Source organism: Cyprinus carpio, chromosome B19 (assembly GCF_018340385.1).
Source record: "Cyprinus carpio isolate SPL01 chromosome B19, ASM1834038v1, whole genome shotgun sequence".
Taxonomy (NCBI): domain Eukaryota; kingdom Metazoa; phylum Chordata; class Actinopteri; order Cypriniformes; family Cyprinidae; genus Cyprinus; species Cyprinus carpio.
In genome coordinates this window covers 15,970,251-15,996,091 of record NC_056615.1, presented here as the reverse complement: position 1 = coordinate 15,996,091, position 25,841 = coordinate 15,970,251, and the positions used below count along the sequence as shown (strand labels likewise).

General features: G+C 37.0%; 1 protein-coding gene across 5 annotated transcripts in view; it reads left to right on the top strand.

The window, feature by feature from the left end:
- The window catches only part of csmd3b (CUB and Sushi multiple domains 3b), a 370,548-nt gene that overhangs the window by 223,727 nt on the left and 120,980 nt on the right, over nt 1-25,841 (top strand). For all 5 annotated transcript variants that reach the window (XM_042745476.1, XM_042745479.1, XM_042745477.1 and 2 more), the window contains 11 exons: nt 2,397-2,579; nt 3,456-3,782; nt 5,481-5,675; nt 6,135-6,273; nt 6,910-7,097; nt 7,248-7,436; nt 9,182-9,298; nt 10,006-10,221; nt 10,578-10,766; nt 23,945-24,114; nt 25,337-25,493. In XM_042745476.1, coding sequence (XP_042601410.1) covers nt 2,397-2,579; nt 3,456-3,782; nt 5,481-5,675; nt 6,135-6,273; nt 6,910-7,097; nt 7,248-7,436; nt 9,182-9,298; nt 10,006-10,221; nt 10,578-10,766; nt 23,945-24,114; nt 25,337-25,493 — 2,070 coding nt within the window. The remainder of the gene's footprint in view (nt 1-2,396; nt 2,580-3,455; nt 3,783-5,480; nt 5,676-6,134; nt 6,274-6,909; nt 7,098-7,247; nt 7,437-9,181; nt 9,299-10,005; nt 10,222-10,577; nt 10,767-23,944; nt 24,115-25,336; nt 25,494-25,841) is intronic.

Below are 25,841 nucleotides of genomic sequence, written 5' to 3'. Positions count from 1 at the left end.
TGAGTTTTATTCTGGTGTCTATAATTTCTCTGAACAGTATGCCACTGATAACTTAGTGTAGGTGGTTGTGCTAGTTTTATATGTATAGCATATGCTCTGTTTAGTAACATTTGATGTTGGTAGCCTTGAACCTCTGCTGCTTAAAGACTGCAAGTGCTGTTTCGGAAAGAAACTAATGTTGAATTTGAATGTAGACCTGAATGCCTGATTACTGACTTTTACCGGTTACAAGAGTTTTAAAAGGGCCTTTTTTAAACTTTTGGTTAAATAATTCAGAGAGAAACAATATACTCAAGTATTTCTTAAGCAGCAGTGCCTATGCACTACTGAAGTTTTTTTTTTAGTGCAGTTTGCCATTGATTATCCATAGCTGAGTTCTGTGCTTTGGCACACAGTTTCAATGCACCAGCATATGGCCACGCTCATTAACATCCCTTCTTTTGAAGATAATTTTGTTTGTATTCCATATGGCAACAACGCTTCAATATCTTCAGCGTGGTTTAAAAACCTAATTTAATTGAATGCTTCAAAGAAATAAAAGCAGAGATCCGCCTGGGAGTTTGCCTGTGTGTACTTGACTCATGTGACTCGTGTTTTAGAAGTGCCTCGTTTTGTGTCTCGACTCCACATAAAACTCGACTTTGCAATAATGAGCACTTTCTTGAGAGAGATAAAGTCAGCATTATTGAAATGAAACAATATGGATACACAAAGGGAGAGATAAATTACTTGCCATTTTCCAATGAATAAGAAATGGTTTTGAGATTAAATTTATTTATAGGCTTTTATGTGAAGGCCAGTTTAATGAGTCCTGCTATCTGGTAAATGGTCAGAATGCTTTTTGATACCTAACATGCCAAAGTTCACTGATACTTTGTAATTCACTCGCTGCTTCAGGAAGAAAAACACAGGTCCCAAACTTCCCCCCTGTGGGCCATCTGTGCTTACATATAGAGAATCAAGCTTTTGGATTTGATTGGATAACTTAACACAATTGATCTTCACAGAGAGGTCCCACAGAACCCCATCACATTAAGCGCCATAAGAGAAGCATAGGGGTTCGCATCTGACACGCTGACCTCACATCGGAGTGTAGCGCTGTCCGAGATTATTCACACACCATCAGCTCCTATGGACAATTTGTACTCTATTTTTTGCCTCATCATAAATACAAAGCAGTAAATATGGCCTAACCTTCCCCTAGCCACCCCTCACGATTGACCAATGGAGTAAAGCATTGTAGTAGTCATAAAGAGACTGTCATGTCGGAAATTAATGCCATACATCAAGCATTGGCCAAAGACCTCCATTATACCTCAGGAGAAATCCCCTTACTACATGTTCAAACTTTGATTTGGTTTTAAATGAAATTTAGTGGATGTTTTTTTTTTGGTCTCTCTCTCACCGTTCATCCTTTGGCAAACCCTCAAGCATCCTTATTTGGAACAGAGTTTATAGTTCAATTGTGAATGTCCGTGCAAAGTGTCTGGGAAGATGTATTGCCCATTCCAGCTGCCTGCCGCCCACTGAGTCGATTCTGTGCAGATGTAAGGTGTTATCTAGGTATAGTGACCCCTAGACTTGGTTTTTGTACTTGTGGTGGGAATGGCCTGGATGGCCGACTCTACCACTGAAGGGTCCAGGTGCAGGAGCTTATCTAGGCTGAACAGAGAGTTTTGGTGCCATTCTGTTCTGGTCAACTTCCTGTAAGTGCAGCGAGGTTCAGGACATCTGATGAAATCAGTCCATCATTGGATTTTTGCAGCACAATTCAGTGCCAATTTCAAAGCGACAATTTAGTAATTTGCTAAAAGTCTGTAGATTTATCTTGCACTTTAACATGGAGAGGAATTGACAGTTCATTTCTTTTAACTAGCTCAACCAGCAAGACTTTATCAGGCCACCAGCTGCACCAGAAAGATTAGGTAGTCTGATTACGATCTGATTAGCTTTTTTTTCTTCGGTGAACTTGAAGGTTTCTTGAAGCATCTTGGAGATGTTTCCACAGTTCTTCTGGATTTAGTCTGTCTCAGTTTGTTCTGTTTCTTCCTGTGATTCCAGACAGACTGGATGATGATGAGATCAGATCTCTGTGTGGAGCACTGGCTGTTGTCAGACTCCTTGTGCAAACAAAAATCTCATTTTACAATTATTACAATTAATGGCTATTTCCTACTGACACACTACAGCAAATGATTTTTTAGCTTTTTTTTAGTTGGTGAAAATACTAGTGTTCTAATCATTTTGGCCACCATGTATACTGTATATAATGCTTAAGCGATTTTTTTTTTTTTAATCAACAGGGAATAAAAGGTTTCTTCTTCAAAAAACTGCAGCAGTGGAATGACTAAATTTGAAGTTTAGCAATCACTATTATTTACATCCTTTCTCTGTAGAAATCGACAAGGAGAGCTGTGGGGACCCAGGCACCCCTCTGTATGGGATGAGAGAAGGAGATGGATTTTCTAATGGCGACATGTTACGCTTTGAGTGCCAATTTGGATTTGAGCTTATCGGAGAGAAGACAATATCCTGTCAGAACAACAACCAGTGGTCTGCCAACATCCCCATCTGCATTTGTGAGTACTGTCAATGCTACTGTACGTTGTAAACTGATTAATTGCATTGGAAATGTTTTTCCTGTCCTAGTTTGGTGCTATTATGACAGGTTTATTATGTATTATTTTTTTTATCAGGAAAATTATGCTAAGTTTAATGAAGGGTTTGTTTTTTATGTCTACAAATTTGTTCTATTTCGAGGAGTACGATCTTGAAATTAATGTAAATATAGTTTTCCCTCTCTAAGGTGCTATAAAAAATAAAAAAAAATACTACAAATACAGTGGGTGGATGAGACTATATGTTAGCTGACCAATGGCAGATATGGAAAATCTTTAGGAAACAAGTTTGAAATCTTGTCATTAGTTGGGATGCTACTGGCATAGAAATCACACACTTTTTTGTTCCATAAAAATTTCCTTATAACTGGATTTTATTAACCTCCCTGTCTTTGCCTTTTCTTCCAAATAAATGCAGAGATCTCTGAGGCAGCTGAAATAATTGGCTTATATATACAGCCAACCTGGAGACTACTTCAGCTGCAGTGACATCTGCTATATTTTGATACTTCACCTGTAGGCTCTTTGCTTAAAAAATGCATAGCTGAAATTTCTCCACGTCTAATTGGAAGATTGAACAAATCAGCTCTATATATAGCCTGAAGTCCATCTATGTCATGAACGCAGTTTGTCAGAAAGTGCAGAACCTAATCAACAGCAGAGTGACAGTCTCCATATGGCATGTTAAACGCATACACATGGCTAAGTGCTGTATTATTACATTGATGTATGATGTGGCATGTTTTTATATGTTGCTGGCTGTTTTTCAGTCATGATAAACATAGTTACATTAATCTTTAGTTAAAAATTAGTGGCAATTCTTTTTTATTCTTTCAGTTCCCTGTCTTTCAAACTTCACTGCACCCATGGGCACAGTCCTCTCTCCGGATTACCCAGAGGGCTATGGGAACAACCTTAACTGTGTGTGGCTGATCCTATCAGAGCCCGGCAGCCGTATCCACTTGGCCTTCAATGACTTTGACCTAGAGGCTCCATATGACATCCTGACCGTGAAGGATGGAGAGATGCTTGACTCATCTGTGCTTGGCCGTTTCACTGGGGCGGAGGTGCCGTCTCATCTCACCAGCAACAACAACATTCTCCGGCTGGAGTTCCAGGCTGACCACTCCATGTCAGGCAGAGGTTTCAACATTACCTACACCAGTGCGTGTAACACCTTTGGATGGCTTTCTAATCTGCATTATATCTGCATGTTAAGCATATATGAAGCATGAATTCTGCATGAGACATAATGTTTGTTTTAAGCATGTGTTGTGCATCGAAGTGTACTGATAGCAGCTACTTTTTTTCTTGGTACTGATAATTAAAATGAACTTATCTTTGAATAATATGTTTTTACAGCTAACATCTACCCTTTTTACCTTCCTTTACAGTACTATTAATAGTTTGTCTTTTGATGAAAATGTCCTTCAAACTTCCTCAATTATTTTTATAAAATGTCACTTATATTTAGTCTAAATATTGTAAGCAGTCAGTTGCTTACAATAATTAGTAAAAAAAAAAAAAATTAATACAAATTCTATTTATAGTACTTTTCAAAAACTTCCTTGAACATTGAGTCAGATGTCATGTCATGTTTGATGTATGAGGAAATCTTGTATTTATTATGTTTATATGAAATACACATACAGTATATATTTTGAAAATATTTACGTCTATATTTATATTGATGTAATTTATATTATAAATATATTTAATATAAACGTAACCTATTTTTCTGAAATATATACATGCATGTGTGTGTATTTATATATACATAATGAATTTTATACTGTATATAATTTATTATTTTAACAAAAACTTTTATTTTGGATGCAATTAATCATTTGACAGCACTAGTTTAAATTAAAATTAATCAACATTATAATTCACATTTTTCATCCTGCTTTTATTATCATTAATAAAACTATTAAAAAAAAAATACTTTTTTCTGTTAGTAAGCATCTTCAGTAATTTTGTTGATGAAATTAACACTTAATAAAAGAAAGAAATAATGTTCTGTAAAATATAAATTCATTGAATTTGTGATGCGTAAAATAACAAACAAAAATGAAAGAGTGTCTGTTTATGACAGCTTCCAGGCAATTCAAATGCAAATATGCTGCTTGGTTTTTCCCGCCAGCACACCGAATCTCCCCTCCGCCCCTCATTAGCACATACATGACTTTAATCTACACTTCTTGATGGTCCTTCTTAAAGGAGATGTGAAATGTCAAGATAATCCATCAAAGTCCTTAAAGTAGACATCAGTTTGCATGCATATTAGGTTGCTACAGTAGTCGTTAAGGCTGAACGCTAATGTCGAGTTCTTTAACAGACTGACACCTAACTGTTGTCCAGTAAGAGCTGTCAGTGCCCTGATGGAGCACGTTAAATCTGTATTCATTCTGACAAACTTCAAGTCCTTCTTGAAGGCCTTTCCTGTCACTAGACATCCATCAGGCACTCAGGGTGTTGTGGGGACAGCAGCTTTCTTGGCCAATCGCTTTGGGCCTCTATATATGCTTCATGGAGTTATGATAAAAACAGCTGGAAGGTCAATAACACTAACACTAATAAACAAAGCCTTGAGTAGAAACCTGTCCTACAAAGTACCACAAATCCTCATTCTTTGAGTGCAGGGTAAAATGAAGTGCACCACCTGAGATGGAGTGTCTTTCAAACTTCTCAGCTTTCTAAGAACCTCGTTTTTAATACATCCACTTGTTAAAGTGATTTTTTTTTTTTGGTAGTGACATTGTGGTGTCATAAATACTTTGACTACCCAGAAAATCTATGGCGAAAGCCTGTTCATGACACTTCCAATTCTAGATTACTATCTTATGTCATTCATTCTTACAGCATTTGGCCATAATGAGTGTCCGGATCCAGGAGTCCCCCTGAACGCCAGACGTTTCGGTGACAGTTTCCAGCTAGGCAGCTCCATCTCGATCATCTGCGAGGATGGCTTCATTAAGACCCAGGGAGCAGAAACCATCACTTGTGAGCTCAACGGTGGCAAGGTGATGTGGAGTGGCCCCATCCCAAAGTGTGAAGGTATTTATTATAGAAGTAGACAGAAGTCCCCAATAAGTGGACAGTTGTGCCTAGTTTTGTATGTGACTCTGAATGGAATAGACAGTCACCTGTGGGTCACAGAGACGGGGGTTAATAGGGCATGTAAACCGGAGGGCATGTGGTGGTGAGCAGCCTGTCATCTGTCGTTAAAATCCTTGTCAATCCCTAGAATTTTGCTCAGCGTGTTTCTAATTATGCAGTAACACTATTCATATGGCCAGAGGAGTAGAATGACAGACTAACAGTGTCACCCACAAGCAGTTTTAACACCTTACTGCAGGTTTTGTGGGATTGTAAATATGTAAAGTGAGGTATAATGTACAGTCAGCTGGTATTTATTTTTTAGCTGGCCGTCTGTCTCAAGTACAGATAAAAAAACAGTGGCTTTATGTGAGTCAACTAAAAAGCATCTCTGTTAAACCTCTGTTCTTTTTACAGCTCCCTGTGGAGGCCACTTCTCAGCTCCTAGTGGAGTTATTTTATCTCCTGGGTGGCCTGGTTACTACAAAGATTCGCTCAACTGTGAGTGGGTCATAGAGGCTGAACCGGGACGCTCCATCAAGATCACATTTGAAAAGTATGCTTTTTTTATTTGAATAGACATTGTTGCTTTTGTACATCTATATAGTTAAAGGGTTACAACAGAGAAATCTGTATATTGTAAATACACTACCATTAAAAGGTTTAGGGTCAGTAAGTTTTTATTGAGCAAGGATGCACTAAATTGATCAAACAAAACAAAACAAATGCTGTTCTTGAGAATTTTCTATTCGACAAAATGCTGGGGGGGGGAAAGGTTTCACGGTTTCAACAAAAATAGTAAACAGTACAACATTTTTGCTAAGTTTTAGCATTGATGATAATGAATGTTCTTGAGCACCAAATTAGCATATTAGAATGATTTCTGAACAACCATGTAACACTGAAGACTTGAGTAATGGCTGCTTTGCAATTACAGGAGTAAATTACATTTTAAAATATAAATACTAATAGAAAAGAGTTGTTCTAATTTGTATTAATGCTACGCAATATTACTGCATTTTTTTTTTTCACTAAATAAATCCAGTCTTGGTGAGCATAAGAGACCTTTTTTCAAAAACATTTAAAATCCAATTAACGACCCCAAACTTTTCAACAGTAGTGTATAATAAATATGATAAAGTTGTCTCATTGCTGGCAAGGACATTTAATTATTGTCTGTTTTTCCAACCAGATTTCAGACAGAGTTGAATTGTGATTTCCTGGAGCTTCACGATGGGCCCAATCTTCTCTCTCCTCTAATTGGCTCGTTCAACGGCACCCAGGTGCCTCAGTTCCTATTCAGCAGCGCCAACCACCTGTACATGCTTTTCACCACTGACAACAGCCGCTCAAACAGTGGCTTCAAGATCCTGTATGAAAGTAAGTGTACAGTAAACTTTCCACAGTTTCAAAACCTGCCATTTGGAAACAACTTTCGTTATTTTAGAGCACCAGCAGGCAGTCAATACAGTAATTGAAACACTCTCAAAATACTTATTTTCTAAGCTTCATCTGTCTCACTATTCCTAGGCGTAACAGTAGATGCCTACTCATGCCTGGATCCAGGGATTCCAGTCAACGGTCTTCGCTACGGTCAGGACTTCTCCATCGGTTCCACCGTGTCCTTTGGCTGTGACTCGGGCTACCGCCTCAGCCACGAAGAGCCACTGGTCTGTGAAAAGAACCACTGGTGGAGCCACCCACTACCCACCTGTGACGGTTGGTCTCCTGAGACATTCGCAGTAAAAAAAAAAAAGAGCTGTTAAATCTTGTGGCCTACTGATCAATGAAACTGTTCAGTAAAGAAAAAAGGTGATGTGTTGATTTACATCTCGAATAAAAGGGGTTCAGAGTCAGTGACAAAAAGGGCTTAATAGACCATATTATTAAAGCAAGACAGCGCTAAACAGCAAGCTTGTGCTGGCAATGAAACCTCTGCTCAATGCTGGATGAAAGACGTTACCTATGTCTTACACCGTCAGAGCTCCTTAGGCTGCCTGTCCTTCGGCTATTTGATTACATTCTTTTGCTTTGCCTTCTCCAAGGCAGCTAAACTGAAACAATGTGATTCAATGCAAGGCCATTAGCCCGTTGCTGAGGAGGACTCTGAGAGGCAATTTGCTGTAAAGGCTGCTTCAGCTGATAGGAACTGATGCGCTCACCAGATTAGATATCCAGGGGCACTTTTTACTGTGCACAGTGATCTCACTTCCATGGGCTCTAAATACATTAGAGACATGCACCTGCCTGTACTGCTGTCTCAGGTGTAGCAGAGGTCTGTCTGATACTGTACATCCTTCCTTCACTGAGCAACATGCAGTGTTTAAGAAAAAAGTATGAATTTTATTTGGTGAGAGGTGACGTTTTTGACCAATATTCCAAGAAATAGCTCAGGCTGGCATAAAATCACACAGTTTTTCTTTATAATTCTGATTCAAGCAGAATTTTTTTTTTTAAGCTTCTTTTTGCATATTTCTTATTTAAATAAAATATCCAGCATCCCTGCAACGGTACATAGGAAAAGTGGTTTTGAAAATTGATAGATGGATGGATGGAATTAAACAAGGCATGTCGTAGACTGTAATTTGAATGGAGTTAAATATAAGAAAAAGGGGGAAAAGGCTCCCCGATTTTAAGACTTTGATACATTTAAAGCTTAATAACAGCTTCATCACTCAAATCCTGATAATGTTACTTGTTACGGAAAGAACTGAATGGTATTAAAGTGGAAAAATACTTTTCTATTAGTGGTCTGAGATTTTTTGGACCCCACTGGATTGTCATGGATATGCATATGCTGCAGTTCAAATGCTGAATCGGTACAATTTTTCAAATGTTTTTAAAAAGTCTCTAATGCTCTGCAATGCTGTAATTATTTATCAAAAATACAGCAAAACAGTACTATTGTGAAATGTTATTACAATTTAAAATAACTTTTCTATATGAATATATTTCAAAATATAGGTTACTTCCTGTGATGGCAAAGCTGAATTTCGACAGCCATTACTCCACTTTTAAGTGTCACATGATCCTTCAGAAATCATCATAATATACTGATTTGCTGTTGAAAACAGTTGTAAGCTAATGATAACAGAAACCTTTTTTTTTTCTTCAGGATTCTTGAATGAAAAGAAAGTTAAAGTGAACAGTATTTGTTTGAAATAGAAATGACATTGTAAATGTCTTTACTGTAACTTTTGGTTGTTTAAATGTATCCTTGTGGAAAAATAAAATAATTATTTTAAGTAAAAAAAAAATTACCGACCCCGAACTTTTGAACAATAGTTGTTATGCAAGTGCTTAGAAGTTTCAATCACAAGGAACTAAGATAGAAATGTTAATTCACCTTTGACATTTTAACTGAAGAGTGAAATCCTTTTTGCTTATATAGTTCCATTTGCATACATTGAATTTACTGTAAGTGAAAGGTCTTTTTAAATCACCTACCTCCCTCTGCCCCTTAGCACTCTGCGGGGGTGATGTTCGAGGACCTGGAGGCATCATCCTGTCCCCGGGATACCCTGAGGTCTACCCCAGCTCTCTTAACTGCACCTGGACTGTGGAGGTCAGCCATGGCAAAGGTAAAGCAGCAATTGATACACCTTACCTGCAATTTCTTACCTGCTTATTCAAAGTTACATAAGCATTCATTTTGACAGGCCAAATGCTGAAGAATAATATACAAATTGATAACTGCATGAAAAGCACGTAGCACATAGTCTAGCTAAAGCCACCCGTAGGTACAAACTGTCATGAATACAGATTTAGGTACTTGTCCGTGCCCTACTCTGAAATATCATTATACAACCTTTGAGTTCAGAATAATGAAAGTTCCTCTGAATTTAAATTTCCCATGGCTGCTAATGCATATCAATTTTGAAGGGCCAATATGTTTAGTGGACAGATCACTTGGGACTAAAAATACACTTTTCTCTTTCTGACACAAAAGGGTCTGGCAAAAAAGGGTCAGTATCAAAATTTTCTTTGTTCTACGTGACCTCAGCCAAGGGCCGCTGCTTAAATTCACAGGCCTGAGAAAAAAAGTTTTCTCCTTTCTCCTGGGTCTAATGAGTAGGCTATACCCTTAGTGGGGCCTACAAGTCCCTTCTGCCTTATATAATGAAGTTGACCCTAAATGCTTGCTCATTCCTTTTATTCTTTTCTTTTTTTGTCAGTTTTTTCTTCCTGCTCCAAGCTCCACCAGACAGTTGAATGTCAGAGGTTGACCAAAAACTTGAACTATATTATTAGCTGGTTCATTTGTGCATTGTTCTTGTTTCCCCAATAGGCGTTCAGTTCACCTTTAACACCTTCCACCTGGAGGACCATCATGACTACCTGCTCATCACTGAGAATGGGAGTTTTGTTCAGCCGCTCGCCCGCCTCACAGGCGCAGAACTGCCCTCGCCCATAAACGCGGGGCTCTATGGCAACTTCAAGGCCCAGCTCCGTTTCATATCTGATTTCTCCATCTCTTACGAAGGTTTCAACATCACATTTTCAGGTAAGGGTACAGGGACGGCAGTTGAATCCTCTATACAGTATTTACAGAATCAGGCTATTTTCCTATCTATTCTGTGAACATTTTAATATTTTTGTAAAACCCTAATGATTTGTGATGGAACTGCCGATGATGAATTAAATACAAATACATTTTTATATTAAAAACAGAAAAATTGTATTAACTTAAAATAAATAAAAATAAAAAAGAATGCATTAAAATAACAAATTAAATTATAAAAATATCAAATAAAATGTATTGTAAAAAAAATAGAGGCATAATTCAAATCAAAACAAGAATCCCAACCCCAAATAAATATTTATTTTAATGTGTAATCTTTCAAATTCTGTATCCCCCAGAATACAACCTGGAGCCATGTGAGGATCCAGGAGTGCCACATTTTGGGCGCCGTAACGGTTACAGCTTTGGCATCGGAGATACGCTTTCCTTCTCTTGTAATATGGGCTACCGCCTGGAGGGAGCACCAGAAATCATTTGCCTGGGAGGGGGTCGGCGCATGTGGAGCGCACCTCTGCCAAGGTGTGTTGGTACGTTGTCAGCTGTTTTTATTCATTTAAACTTTTATTCTCCTGATTCTTTACCAAATGGCACACCACATGGACATATTGCTGATTCTAAAGAAAGACAATGCTGAGGTGTTCACTTTGACTGTCAGCCCAATGACAGAAATGCCTTTAATGATAAACCTGTTTTTATAGGGGATAAATCAGAGGGGTTTAAAGGGACAGTTCACCTAAAAATGAAACGTCTGTCATTATTTACTCTCCCTCATATCTGTTTAAGCTTGTATGACTATATTCCTCAGTGGAAGACAAAAAATACATTTTTGAAGAATTCAGTTTCTTTTTAATATAATGCAGGTGAATGAAGAATAAAGGCTTGTTTAGACCAAGAACGATAACCATAAAGATAACTATATTAGCGTCCACACCAGAGTACAATATCGTCTGTTTATTCCAAGTGCACACTCATCTGCTGCTCTAAATTCTCAAGCTCGTCATTGCAGGATTGATTCTGATTGGCTGTCAATGTTTTTATCACTTATAAACTGGAAAAAATTGCTCTGAAAGTGATTCCAACGAAATCGTTTCTCTGTGCCTTTATCGTTATAGCTGCGGGATGTACTCTGCTATTATTTAATATTGAGAACGATTTTTAAAACTATCTTTATAGTAATATTTATAGTTATCATCCTTGGTGTGAACAGGCCTTAAGGCTGTCACAATAATGTTGAAAAATAAACAATATTACAATTATTTTAATAATACAAAATAAAAAAGCGCAGTATATATATATGGTTGGCTAAGTCGAGGATGATTCATCATGTTGCCATGCAGAGGGGTCACGTTTCCATTTTGGTTCCTAGAGCTAATAAACTCCAGGACAAGAACGGTTTGCCACGCCAAACTTCTTTCACAGTTGCTTTCACAATTCAGCTTGGCTGGCTCCTGCCAAGAGCATTTGGAGTGATTTAGTGCTGCTATTGTCATGTTTCAGTGTTTCTTGATTGTATCTCTCAGTGTATCATGCTCACCGGTGTCAGTAAGTGACTCCTTGGCAATAAAGCATTCATCAGACGTAGACAGAGTGGGCTGAAGCGGCATCATTTGGAAGTTAGCCATGCATGTCACAAGACAGGGGCATAAACAAAATGGCAATTATAATAATGGAGAACTTTCGGGGGTTTGCTAGGGACTCTACACTTTTCTCTGGTCATGAGGGGTCACTGGCCATTTTTCACATTAATTGAAAAAAGTAATAACTGCATTTATCATGGCTGTTTGTGTTCAAATTTATTTATTTATATTGTTCTACCCTCAACCAGGAGGTTGTGTCCCCACAATTCTCTTTCTGTTGCATTGTCCGAAAACTAATCAGTTCTGGAGATCAAGGATCACTTCCAAACAAAGTTAGTAGCTCCAGTGGCAGATCTATTTATGGATGACATGCTTCTTGCAGAGGTGTCACTGGGCACCTACAGAAAAAATAAAGTAATCTTTTTTTTTTCGCTCATTTGCTTGTCACATCGATTAGCCCTGACACAATATCCGATTTTTAATACATGGCCAAAAGAATTCACAAAAGCAATATTATTTTGACCTATACAATTCTGGAGGAAAAACCAGTGCTATCAGTCAGATTCATCTTTAACTGTTTATTTTGTGTTTTCTCTTTTTTTAGCCAATGAATCACACTGAAATATGAATGTAGATAGACAGATAGAGCTTGTAACCATAACTGTACAAAAGCACACAAAAATAATCATATCTTCCTGCAGACTGGAGTGTCCAACACATTTTTCTATTTTCAAAATCCAAAAAAAAAAAAAAAAAACTCCCACAACGGCGAGCAAACTTTTTTCGAGCATATATAAACTGTATGTCATCTCTGACATGGTTTTTTAAAGCAGTAGTAGCTCCACACTGCATTGTTGTCTTCTGCTTTTTTCCGGTTTATAACATGTGGCAACCATCATTAAGGTTCAATACCACCACCTACAGTTCTGTGGTGTTTTGGAATGTCAACCAAATGATGCTGGATTGTTTACAGTATTATCGTATGTGTAATATAAACATAATATCAGTCTTTCAGTTTTAAATATCACAGTTATCATTAATACCACTATATTGCTACATTCCAAATATCAGTGATATCAAGTCACAGTGTGGATCAGTTGACCTTAAAGGGATAGTTCACCCGAAAATGAAAATTACCACATGATTTACTCACCCTCAAACCATCCTAGGTGTATATGACTTTCTTCTTTCAAGATGAGTACATTCAGAGTTGTATTAAAAACTGTGCATAAAAAGTACTCCACACAGTTCCAGGGAGTGAATAAAGACCACCTCCTGAAGCTAAGTGATGCACTTGTGTAAGAAAAATGTCCATGTTTAAAACTGTATAAATCGTAATCTCTAGCTTCCTCTAACTGTCACGAGAGAGTGGCAGATGACGTAGGCGTAGCGTAAGTTCCGGTGAAAAGTGTCGAATGCGAAAGCACAGAAGAGAGAGCAAAACAAAACACCATTCACAAACTAGAAGTACAAAACAAGGATTTCAATATAATAGAAAAATGTCGGAGGATTTCAAAATTAGCCAAGAGCACACAAGAGATTACGATTTATAAAGTTTTAAATATAGATATTTTTCTAACACAAATGCATCGATTCACTTCAGAAAGCTTTATTAACCCTCAAACACATGTGGAGTACATTTTATGATGGATTTTTTTGGCCTTCAAAATCTCGACCACCATTCACTGCCATTATCAAACTTGGAAGAGCCAGGACATTTATATATATATATATATATAACTCCAGTTGCATTCATCTGAAAGAAAAAAAGTCATATACTCCTAGAATGGCTTGAGGGTGAGTAAATCATGAGGAAATTTTCATTCTTTGGTGACCTATCCCATTAATCTTTGCCACTTTTCAACCCCTGATGAGTTTGCATCTTTGTACTTTAACACCTGGAGGAGCTGAGAGTATTTTAAGTTTTAGATCAAAACCATACCTTCCACTTGAGTGGAGGTAGACAAAGGCGGTGTATTAATCAAAATCTTGACAGTAACACAGCCCTCAGCTTTCCCTTCCATCCATCACAACTATCGATTTTACATTGCAAAAGAAAAACAAACAAATGTCCTTTTTTTTAAAAAAAAAAAAAATGTGGACAAATGGACCTTCTAGGCAACAATTAGGGCCAGGGGTTAGAATAAGCAAGTGTGTTAGACACAATATAGACATAACGGCACAATTTGAACCCCCTCTGACCCTAGGGGTGGGGCTATCTGTTTGGCCTGACCTCTGAACAACAAGGTTTTTTTCATTTTTTCAGTTGCATTTGTTGACACTGGTGGCACCAAAATTACACAGCCCAGCATTAAACTTTAAAGTTCCGCCAATATGTTTGCTTTAAACAGTAACCTCTCAAATCTGTTAAATGAGAAATATGCTAAAGCCAATGCAGAACCACTGAGAAGGAGCCAGCAATCTTGCTTTCTTTAATATGTTCCTCAAGATGAATCTTTCTGCTGGTAAAGTCTTCTGCAGCATCCGGTCTTTCTCTTATAGTGCTATTAATCATATGTGGGTGACGTTTATGAGTTGAGTCAAGCCTGTTCAATGGGTTGCAATAAGAATTACATTATCTGATCACACATTACACTTTTTCTCATTCAGAGACCACAGGGCATCTTCCCTGACACATACTTACTGTTAACGTGAAGTTAATCACTTAACTTGAGTGTTAACACATATTATGCAAGACAAGGTGCTGCTTTTGTATGGTTAAGATTATGCTGTGATAAATCAGTATTACAGCTCCATTTTAGCAGGCGTGAGGTTTGAGATGTTAAGCACCTTGGGATTTGCTAGTAAAGCACTCACACACAGATCGTTTGTTTTATAGACAAGATTTTAATAGATTAAGAATGTCTATTTGTACCATGGTTGTCACATTATAAGTAGTGACTTTGTGTGTGTGGAAGGTCCATATGCCAGCGGTCCAGATGTTGAAAACATGAAGATATCAGTATCTTTATATAACCTCATGCAGTGGTCTAAAGAAAGGGAAGCTGCCCACAAAAACCACATTTGAATTTAAGTCATAATGCAAACGCAGAGTTGTATAATGGATTCAGTGGTGATCATGTGCTTCGAACAAATATCCAAGGCTAAAGTCCTCAGATGTAATCAGTTTGGTTTGATTGATTTGTATAGAGCTTTTCACAATACAATTTCTGTCAAAGGTGCTTTACAAAGATTGCTGCCTTACAAACTCTGTGGTAAGCAAGCAAAAGGCAACAGTGCCAGAAACTTACTTAAAAACTCTTAAGTACATGAGGAGGAAACCTTGGAAGGAGCAAAGGGTTTGAGGTTAGCATGACCCCATCAGCCCCTGCTGATAGATGTTGAAACTGCACCATTTAGAAGCACAAAGCATCGTTCTTCATTGACAGCGATTCAAAAGGAGCAATGTACTCTGTTGGAAATTATTATTTATTTATTTTTCCTTTTTTTTTTTTTTTTTACATATGACGTGGAATTTTTTTCCCTGGATATTTTGGATATAAATATTTTTTGTTTGGTTTTTGTTTTTTTTGTCAGCTCTAGTCACTAGTGAAGTAACAGAAGTAGCCCAGTCATTGATTTCAATATTTACTCATTTGTTTCTTATAAGTACTATGATGTTTATAATGATTAATAATAAATTATTACTGTGTGTCATGTAAAATAATGAGGATGTGGTTATAATGTGAAAATGTGTGGAGTTGATGGTAGATATTTTATGTAGTACTTGTATTAATAATGTATTAAAATATTATTATAATTAGAAGTATTATTATTACTAGGGCTGGACAGACAGAGTGTACATTCTTTGTTTCCATGATCACATGGAATTTAAAAAAAAAAAAAACACGATGCAGAGTAGCTTAATCTAAACATGCTGCTCACCTCATAAAAAATATGCTTTGGAATGTGTCAAATTGCTGATTTGCATGCTGGTACATATTCATCATAGCCAAAGGCACGGATCGATAAATTGTGTTTCTAAGGGGAGTTGCAGCCCAGTCACATGACTGAGTAAAAATGACATGCTTTATGAATGTATAATCGCCTTATCAATTATTCATGCAAAACCATCACTCATATCATTCGTAATTCATAATGTATTCTAAACTTTAATTGCAGCTGTGAAAAACTGTTCAATATGTTGATCCCCGTCGATTTAGCTGGCAAAACTTTCATGACCATCTCGTTTTCCACCATTTGTTCATTCCTTTTTCACTGTGTAGAACGGTTTGATCATTAGCATAGATATTAAAACTGTATTTTTAAGGCTTCTTTGTTGCAAGCTATATCTTACAGGGCACGTCTTGTACATTTTTAATGCATTCAGCTTTAGTGCTTCTATTGCAAATGCCAAGGAGAGACATTAACTAAATCCTCGTGATTAAAGCACTGCCGGAGTTTCTCATTTGGAAGTGGACTTCAACACCTTGTTCTGTCTTTCTTGTAAAAAAAAAAAATAATAATTTGTGCCAGTGATACGGTGCTGACGGTGATATTAATATATATTTATTCCCTAAGTGGATGATTGAAGATGCTCTTACATATCCAAACTCAAAATGTATCATTTATTCTTAGTGTTTTATCTGTAATATGTGTCTGTGTAGTTTTGCAAAGCTGTGAGAGATTGTGTATTGAGGCACAGTTCTCTTAAGAGAATCAAAAAACTGTAAAAAAATAAAAGCAATTTCTGTAAAAAAATAAAAGCAGTTGCATTCTGTCTGGAGAAAGTCCTGTATATGTAGGATCATGATGCTCATTGTGCAATTGGAGCTAGTGTACTAACATTGTATGATTTTGTTAATTTAGCAAATAAATATATTATTGAATTGATAATTGTCATACAGTAGAATGTTTTTCCAGGTTATATGTCCTGGATTCATTACCTTTTTGCAACATGACAAAATTAAAGCATTTCATATCTGAATCCAGAACACTAATCCATATGGAGGGTGCCAAAAGTCTGAGACCACACTGGAAATATGTTATTTATAATTAAATATAAATGTAAACTAGCACAATAGAAAGTTTTAAGATTTTGAAAAATAATTTATATATATATATATATATATATATATATATATATATTTTGTAGGCAATATATATATATATATATATATATATATTTATTAAGAAATATTTAAGATTCTGCATTTTTAAGCAAATATTGTACATCACATTAGCCCCTCTTACACATTAAACCTTGTAAATTACCATAAAATTACCCAATTAACTTTTTTCTGGTAAATAAACAAATATTCTGTGATGTCATTCATAAGAAGTTTTATTTAAATGCTGCACTCTTTTTTTTTTTTTCATCCACATGGATAAGAAGCACAATAATCTGTGTAGCTTCAAATTTTATTTTATTTTTTTACTTCAGTGATAGGTGTAAGGGGATGATCACACAAAACATGTTTTTGCTCTTAAAAACACAATACGCATAATAGTTACTATAGTATGCAGTATTAACTGCGGAGCCGCAGTGCTGATGGATAGAAAAGAAGGCAAGGTCTCAAGTGCATGACACAGTATTACAGTCATGCATCTGTCTAGCACATATTCATATAGAAATACTATTAAAAGCAGCAACACTCACCACATCTCCGAGAGAGCTTCATGATCGGCCTAAAGCAAACTTCTTATGTCAGTGGATCTGACCTTGTGCAAGCTCCTACCATTAATCCTATTCTTTGTTGACACATAGAATCACACCGGTAATTTACTGGTAATGTTACAGCTTCTCTTTCCGGAAAACTGCCAGAACCAATTTACTGGTGGTTTTGAAAAGATCCTGTTAACACATTATTTCTAAACGCTAATTTACCAGTAAAGACTATGTGTGAAAGGAGCTAATGACTATGGAAGCTCCTTTGTGCAAAGGTCAGATTTCTTTGCTCTACAGCAAAAATATTTTCAATAGTTGCATTAGAGTCTTTGATCCCACTGTATATTTCCGTCACGTTAAACTGCGTTGTACCCTAAATGGGCAGCTCATTATGGAGCAATCAACATCTTGTTGCGGCAAACATAAAATTTTATGTATGAATTTTTTTTTGTTAAATGAAGGTATTTCTAGTGAAAAAGTATTGTTATTAAGAAGAAAAAAATATGTGGGAATTTTTTTTGTTTTGTGTTGGAGGAGATACTGGTTTTGTTCTGAGCATTAAACAAACTTTGCAGTCAGTCCATTTTGTACTGATGCCTTTCAGATACTTCACCCAGCAGGGTTTTTAACTTTCTTACAATGTCTTTCAATGTCAGTTGCCCGTCTTTTGTCTTTTCAATACAACAGCCTCTTCCTTGGACTCTTCCTCTCTTCTCTCTACACAGTCCACAGAGAGAAGTGCACAGCTCTTCTCTAATCAGTATAATTGGGTTACAATGCCGTTTAAGTGAACTTTAGGCCTATCAAGCTTATGGAAAATGTCAATATTGTTCTCTTTAATATTCTGTCATCTGACAACGGGCTTGGGTAGCTGTGACTTCACTTTTGTGTCGGGCTCCCTGAGGGGTTTAGAATGGCAAAATCTCATCTCGTGCTGCATTAAACAGTTTGCTTTTAATTTAGGAGTAAAAGGATAACAAAAGGATTTCCAATGATTATCATTGGGTAAAAAATGTCTCTGCCAGCTTAATCCTTCCTAGTGCTCCGTAAGGACAATACAAGGAATTGTGAGGAAAGCATGGATGGCAAGATCTGTCTGTCATGTCAGTTCTGTTCCATTCATCCATCCATCCATCCATCCATCCTTGTCTGTCTGTCTGTCAACATATCTTTCCCAGTGTTGCCAAGTGTATGGTTTGCCTGTGGAATTGGGCTACTTTTATGCTGCGGCCATGGAATTTTTTTTTTTTGTTGTTGTTGTTGTTGTTCTTGTTTTTAGTCTGTGGGTATTTTGGCATTATTTTGGTGATTTTGATGCAATTTTGACAGCCCGTTTCCTCCAGAATGTGATTGGGCTAGTTTTGGTCGTGATTGGGCTAGATTTGGTCATGATTGGACTACTTTTGGGTAGCAGTAGTGCTGGTTTTGTTACACAGACCTGGCAACCCTGATCTGTCCATCCATTTGCATGAGTAAATAAAAACATTAGGTGTTTTCCAATGAGGTTTAGTTCTATTCCAGTTTGTGCTGTTTGTTGACCTTGCAACGTAACGAGTCCACCATAGAACAATGTAAAGAACATGAGTATTTATTTGGTGTGTATGTGTGATTATGTAAGCCCTTTTAACTTGCTCTACAGACACACACACAGAGGCACACCTCCTAACTGGTGTGTGAACAGGTGTGATGTGTTTGGAATTTAAATTGTGTTTCAGAATTCAGTTTACCTGATTATCTGTCAGGGAGGTTCGAGCTTCTGACCCACACAAACACTGCATTGCAGATTCATCAGTTTTGGTTTCCCTTCATTTTGGTTTCCTGTGGTTCAGAAGGTCATTTTCCATCATAAAGCAATTTCAGCAATGTTTCGCCTGCGTTGCTACTGCATTTCAAATTGATTTGTTTTTCCCAAACACCCCAATTTCAAATGTGCTTGTTTCCCGTGTTTACAAAAGGCCTGGTAAATATCGAAGTCCCCTGATGGAACGTCTAGTCATGCCATCAAAAGTTTTTTTTTTTTTTTTACTGTTTACTCCAAGGATTAGCTAGATTAACACAGAGCAACCCTGCCTTAAGGGAAAAAAAGTGAACCCTGTACCAATGGATCATTTGCTGTAGAAACCATTTCTTATGCTGGCCATCTGAGTTATCTGGCAACTGCACAGCCAAATTACAAGGGAATTAAGCAATGTGCACCCCATGATGCTTCGATAATGATAAATGCCTAGATGAGTTAGAAAACCATCTTGCACTTGAGGCGGTCTGCTCACCTCTATCTTATGAAAGAAATGGTAGCAAAATTGCCTCTCAGTAGGCACTGAGCTGTATCAGTGAGTTCATTATGTTATTGTGCCAGATGACATGCTGGATGGAAATGCAGGTTGTGATATACAGTACAAGAGCTTTCACATTGCCTTTCATCATATCACCCTTATATTGCAAACCTCCTGTTGAGGAGGTTTGTGTGAGATGTTGTGTAACTCACAATGGTTAGAAGCATGTTCTGTTCAAGAGGTTTACAACTGATATAAGTTTGACAAACATAGGGTTTTTAAGGCTTGTGGCTCCAGATATAAGAGTAATACAAATGCTGGGCATTCATGTGAATACAGCTTTTCATCATTCATAATTCATTCTCTTTGTAAAGCCTCACTAACCTGCATTTTAGCAAAAATTGCTTATGCAAACAACTTTCAGAAAAAAAAAATTTTCTTTCTGAAAATATCTATTTTTTTCTATGACTATAACTAAGACTATGAATAACGAATAAATATTGTAACCTGATATTTTTCCTCTTTGTTTCCTACCTTGCTGATTATATCCTGTTTTATATTTCTATAGCAATAGCATCTTCAGGGTTGTGTAATACCAATAAAATGTTAAAAAAAAGAGATAATAAAATAATAAAAAAAGGAAACTACTTACTACTTGATACTTTCTATAAGCTTGCTCACTTCAAACTTAATCACATTTCAACCTGAATATAACAAAAAAAATTCCTACAATTAAATTATTTGTATTTTCCTTCCATTTGAAAGTATGAAATATAGTTTGTACTCTTTTTTCTTTTCCTATTTCGTCACGTCATGTTTTAGAAACCTTTTGCACCAGTAAAGTTTTGCAGTCTTGTTGTCAGTCTACAATTTATTTGCAGTAAGAAGAAGATATTTTCTATGATCAGATCCATCTCAAAAGTTAGTTAGCCAAATTAGTCAGTCAGTGTGGCTTTCAGGTTGCTCTTTTACCCTTGCATTCTGCCATTTTTGCACAACAGCAGTTTCTCAGTATTTGAGCTCATGGCAGTCTTTGCTCCTGCGTCCATGGGCTGAAATGTTCACTTCTGTCTGAATGAGTCTTCTGGTCAATCTGGACAATCTTTGTCTGTTTCCAAGCAAACCAAACAAGGGGCAGGCATGACTACACAAAATGACAATAAATGGGAGCCAAACAGTAACATCTAATAGAGGCAGACATTTGTCTTAACTCTCGTCCACCGATTGAGCAGAGCCTTAACATTAAAAGAAACAGACTGAAACTGGCTTACATGAGCACACCGAATCCTTTCTGTATACCCCACAAATGATGTTGTCACCAAAGGAAGTAAAGCCTGTCTCTTTACCAGAAGCAGATCTTATCAGATTGGCCTTTCATGGTGCCAGGAGACTAGCTTAAAGAAATCATACACAAAGATTCAACAGGCAAGAATCCTTTTCCACTGGATTAGCAACAAGACACTTGTTTGCAGCGCCCATTTAGTGTGCATGCATTTAAACACTGCGTATAAACCATTTGCTTGATTGATGCGTGTTTTGTTTATAGTCTGCAAGAGAATAGGGATTAGTGTTAGGCTCCACAATGCATTTCATTCATCGTTTAATTGTTTTAAATGAGACCATTTTTCTAAATGACCACATTTATCTTTTTTTGAGAGGATGTTACATTCACTCTATCCAGCTGATTGTTGCTTATTATGGTATCCTGTGAAAGAGAGCAATACTTGTAGACGCTAGTGTTTGTTGTGTGCTATCTTTACACACACACACACACACACACACACACACACACACACACACACAAGATATATATTAATATATAAAATTAATTTTAAGAAGCCAGACTTCAGTGTCACATGATCTTTCAGAAATCATTTTGATTTGGTTTCTGAGAATCCCTTTTATTATAACAGCAGAAAACTGTAGTGCTGCAGTGTGGAAATTAATAGATTAATAGAAATGTCAAAATAACAGCATTTATTTCAAATAGAAATCTTTTGTAACATTATAAATGTCTTTACTTTCACATTTTGCTTTACTACAATTTATTTACTTATTTTCTTGTATTTTACAATTTATTTACTTGTTTAATTTATTTTTTTTTTGTTTATTATTTTATTCATTTATTTTATGATGTCACGTGGCTTGGTGGTACAGGGGGTTGTGATTATCACATGGACAATGAAAGAAATTGCATACAGTTTCTGGAGTAACATAATTTAAAATAATACTATAATTGAAAACTGCATATCTCTGTGTAGCACGACAAATATTGAAGGCGGTGCATATTTTATTTTGTGATTTGATTAAGCTGGCGTGTCCTGTATGACAATATCATCGCTCCAAGTCCATTAGCAGCAGAATTGGAGTGCTCGTCTGATGTGTGCAGGAGTGGCACGCAGGGGACACTGCTGCCCTAGGCAACTGCCAATATCGCCTGTGCCAGAATCTGCCACTGAGTATCCTTCATTTCTTCTGCAGATGAGTGTAATGATAGTTAAGTATGCATAAATCCTGTCCTGTGTTTCTGTAAGTTCCCAAATGACCAAAGGTCTGTGCCAGGGGCGATTTTAGGATTTTAGTCTTAGGGGGGCTCAGATCCTGACCTGTGCATGAGCTTGTGTAGTTCAGAGGAATAATTATTGCCCTATCACAAATCCCCTTTGACTCACTTTTTTTTTTTTTTTTTTTTTTTTTTTTTTTTTTTTTGGTTTAATTAAAATTTCATGCATTTGAAATATCATGTATATGAGTAACAGAGGTAATTGGTTGTAGTTTATGTCTGTGACTTTACTGGAGTGGAGAATGGAGTGTGCGTCTAAAGGGACAGTTCACCCAAAAATTAAAATTCAGTAATTTACAGTACTTACCCTCATGTTGGTTCAAACCTGACTTTCTTCTATGGAGTACAAAAGAAGATATTTTGATGAATGTTGGTTACCAAACAGTTTAGTTACCTTTGACTACCATTGTATGGAAAAAAATCAAGCACACTGACAAAATATCTTCATTCATGTTCCACAGAAAATAAGAAAGTCGTACAGGTTTGGAACTCATTACTCATTAGGGTGAGTAAATGATGGTAAAAATTAAAATTTTGGGGTGAACAACTGGTAAGAAGAGAACGCATGGAATAACCTTAAGATAGCTTACTACAATCACTTTTGCTTCCCCCAAGCTCATCTCAGACTCAGACTCATGTCAGATTAAACATCACTTCATAAGCTCTGGCATCTGACTTGATTCTCAAACTCCCAGAAACTTCCATCATTTTGGAACATACTGCCTTCATCACTGAAAGTAGCATTCTGAAGTCCCCCATTTTTCCAAACACAAGGGTCCGTTTCAGTTGCCAAACATTACTTTTGACAGGAGCGCTTGCAATCCAAGCTCAAACCACATTCCCTGGGCCACTTAAAAATTGCACTTAGGTATTTTTATTAACAACAAAGCAAATCTCCTTCTACAACACTTTAATTCCTGGGACAGCCTCACTTATTCATATTGCGGATCAGTTATTGACCTCATGGGGTCAGTCACATTGCTCCTAACTACTTTTTTTATTCCCCAGAACTGAATGAAAGTTAGAAGAAGGGCATATGGGAAAAGCGAGAAGTCTCACCCAGTGTAAATTCACATCATGTCCTGGGCTGACTCACTGAGGCGGGGGGTGTATGTAGGTAATTTACTAAATTTAGGCAGTAACAGTGGTGATTTATTCAAAATATGACACTGGTAATATCGTCATAACATGGAGCGGCATGGAGAGAATCGGCAAGGGGACGTTAAATAAATCAGCCGGCCCGTGTTGCATTATGTTGGTCTTTCTCCTGCACCAGAATACATTATGGATATTAATACACCTGTTTTTACTGTCTGTTGTGCCTTTAAATCTACATTGGATGGTTATTGTTCAGAGTCCAACTTATATACCTGAACAACATGGGACTTTAAATTAAAGCTCGGAATGGTGCGACTCAGCTCTGTCGATTTCGGTTTCCAGACGCGCCGTCACACGAGCACCGCAGACTCGTGCTGTCCAGACCAATCATTTTGAAAATGCCAGATCTGTATTAACGCACGTTGAGCTTTTACAGCAGCAATATGTCCGTGTGGTTTGTTTGTGTGCAGCAAAATGTTAACTGAATATCTTTATATAATAATAGTAGGTGACGTTTTGATTACTAGCTTTGTGCTTGTTATTCCATTTTTCCCCAATGTTCTGTGGTTTTATTTCCCATCTCTAGCTGAGTGCGGCTCATCTGTCATCAACAATGAAGGGATTCTGCTGTCACCGAATTACCCCATGAACTACGAGAACAACCATGAGTGCATTTACAGCATACAGGTGCAGGCTGGGAAAGGAATCAACATTTCTGCCAGAACCTTCCATCTGGCCCAGGGTGACATTCTGAAGGTATTTCTACATTTATGCCAAATTTAAAGGCAAAGGTGACACAGAAACGCTTCTGAAGTTGCATTTAGGTGTCTTAGGTGTAGCTTAAATGCATTTAAACAGCAATTACAACTTTATACTTTGATGCCAGGGGCTGATTTGGATCTAAGCAGGCGTAATTTAGTCTGGCTTTTAGTCTTGGCATTGTGCCTTTACCCTGAATTTTGAGCTGGCACAGAGCAGCCTTAACTTGGCTATGTAAAGACGCATCTAGTTACAGGGCTGCAAAAAAAAAAAAAAAAAAGAGTAATGTCATGCAACCTTTTTAGAGAAACAAGAAAAAAAGAAGAAAATTCTGTCCACTTTTAATCACTCATTTACTTAACATCTTATAATGTCTATAGAATTTAAAAGGCAAAACTCTGAAGATCTGTGGGCCATTATTTTGCAGTATAATTAAAGTAAATGTAGACAGGGCTTATCTAGCTTTAAAAATGATTCAAAATCACCATATGTTGTACATAGAAAGCCTTCTAAAGTCATATGATAGCTTTGTGTGTGACACAAGCTGAAATTGAAGGTGTTAATCACTGATAATCTTCCACTCCAGTGGTCCTTTAACTGTAACGACTGGATCATTGAGTCAGTGGATTGAACTCTGGATCATTATGAGTTGCGAATGAATCATTTACATTAAATTTAAATGCATGCATTTGGCAGACCCTTTTTATCTGAAGCAAATTACAGTGAACGCAGTATAAGGCTAGATGTCAAGAATTTCAGTAAAAAAACAACAACTTTTATTTCAGTCTGTTCCACACACAAAGATGGCTTCAGTAACTATTGTGTACAAGCCATATGGACTTTTTTTTATGAGGACTTTTTGTAATTTTTGGCTAAAATAGTCTAAAATAATTTCATGCTCGACAGAAGAAATTAAGAGATATTGATTTTGTTACATGTGAAAAGGGATTTAAAAAGTACAAATTGTGCCAGTTTAAATGAGCATGTTCATGAACGTCACATTCATTTTTATTTTAAGACATATAGTCTGACTGAGAGGGTCCTGCAGAAGTTGCTGTACACATCCAGATAAAGAGAGAGCAAGAATAACGAGTATCTTAGAAAGGCTTTTCAAACAAAATCTTTTTTGCTCTGTCTGTATATAGAACAAACATCAGGCAGCATTTTCTTTTTATCTTGCTGTTGTTTGTGATCTACATTTGATCTTACTGCCTTCCAGATCTATGATGGTAAAGACAACGCGGCTCACATGCTGGGGGCCTTCACCGGTTCATCTATGCTGGGTCTGACCCTCATCAGCACCTCCAATCACCTTTGGCTGGAGTTCTACAGTGATGCGGAGGCCACTGGAGAAGGCTTCAAACTGGTCTATTCCAGTAAGTTATTACATTGGCCCTATACACTGCACACAACTCTGCACATAAGGGCTTGACCTTAGTAATAAAGAAACACTATTCACACCAAATAATGTGCCCATCTTAATAAAGAGCACCTTTCTCGTAAGAGTCACTCACATTGCAGATGATTGACAGGAAGAAGGCAGCAGATGGAATGTTATTGCTGTATTTTGACCAACAGAGTGTTTACTACAGACAAGTGAAAGTGGATGATGGCTTCTATATAGAGATGCACAGATTGCCATTTTCTTGGCCGATTCCAATTTCTGGTCTTTTTTTTTTTTTTTTTTTTTTTTTTTTGTAAGTCTGACCTGCCAATACCGATTT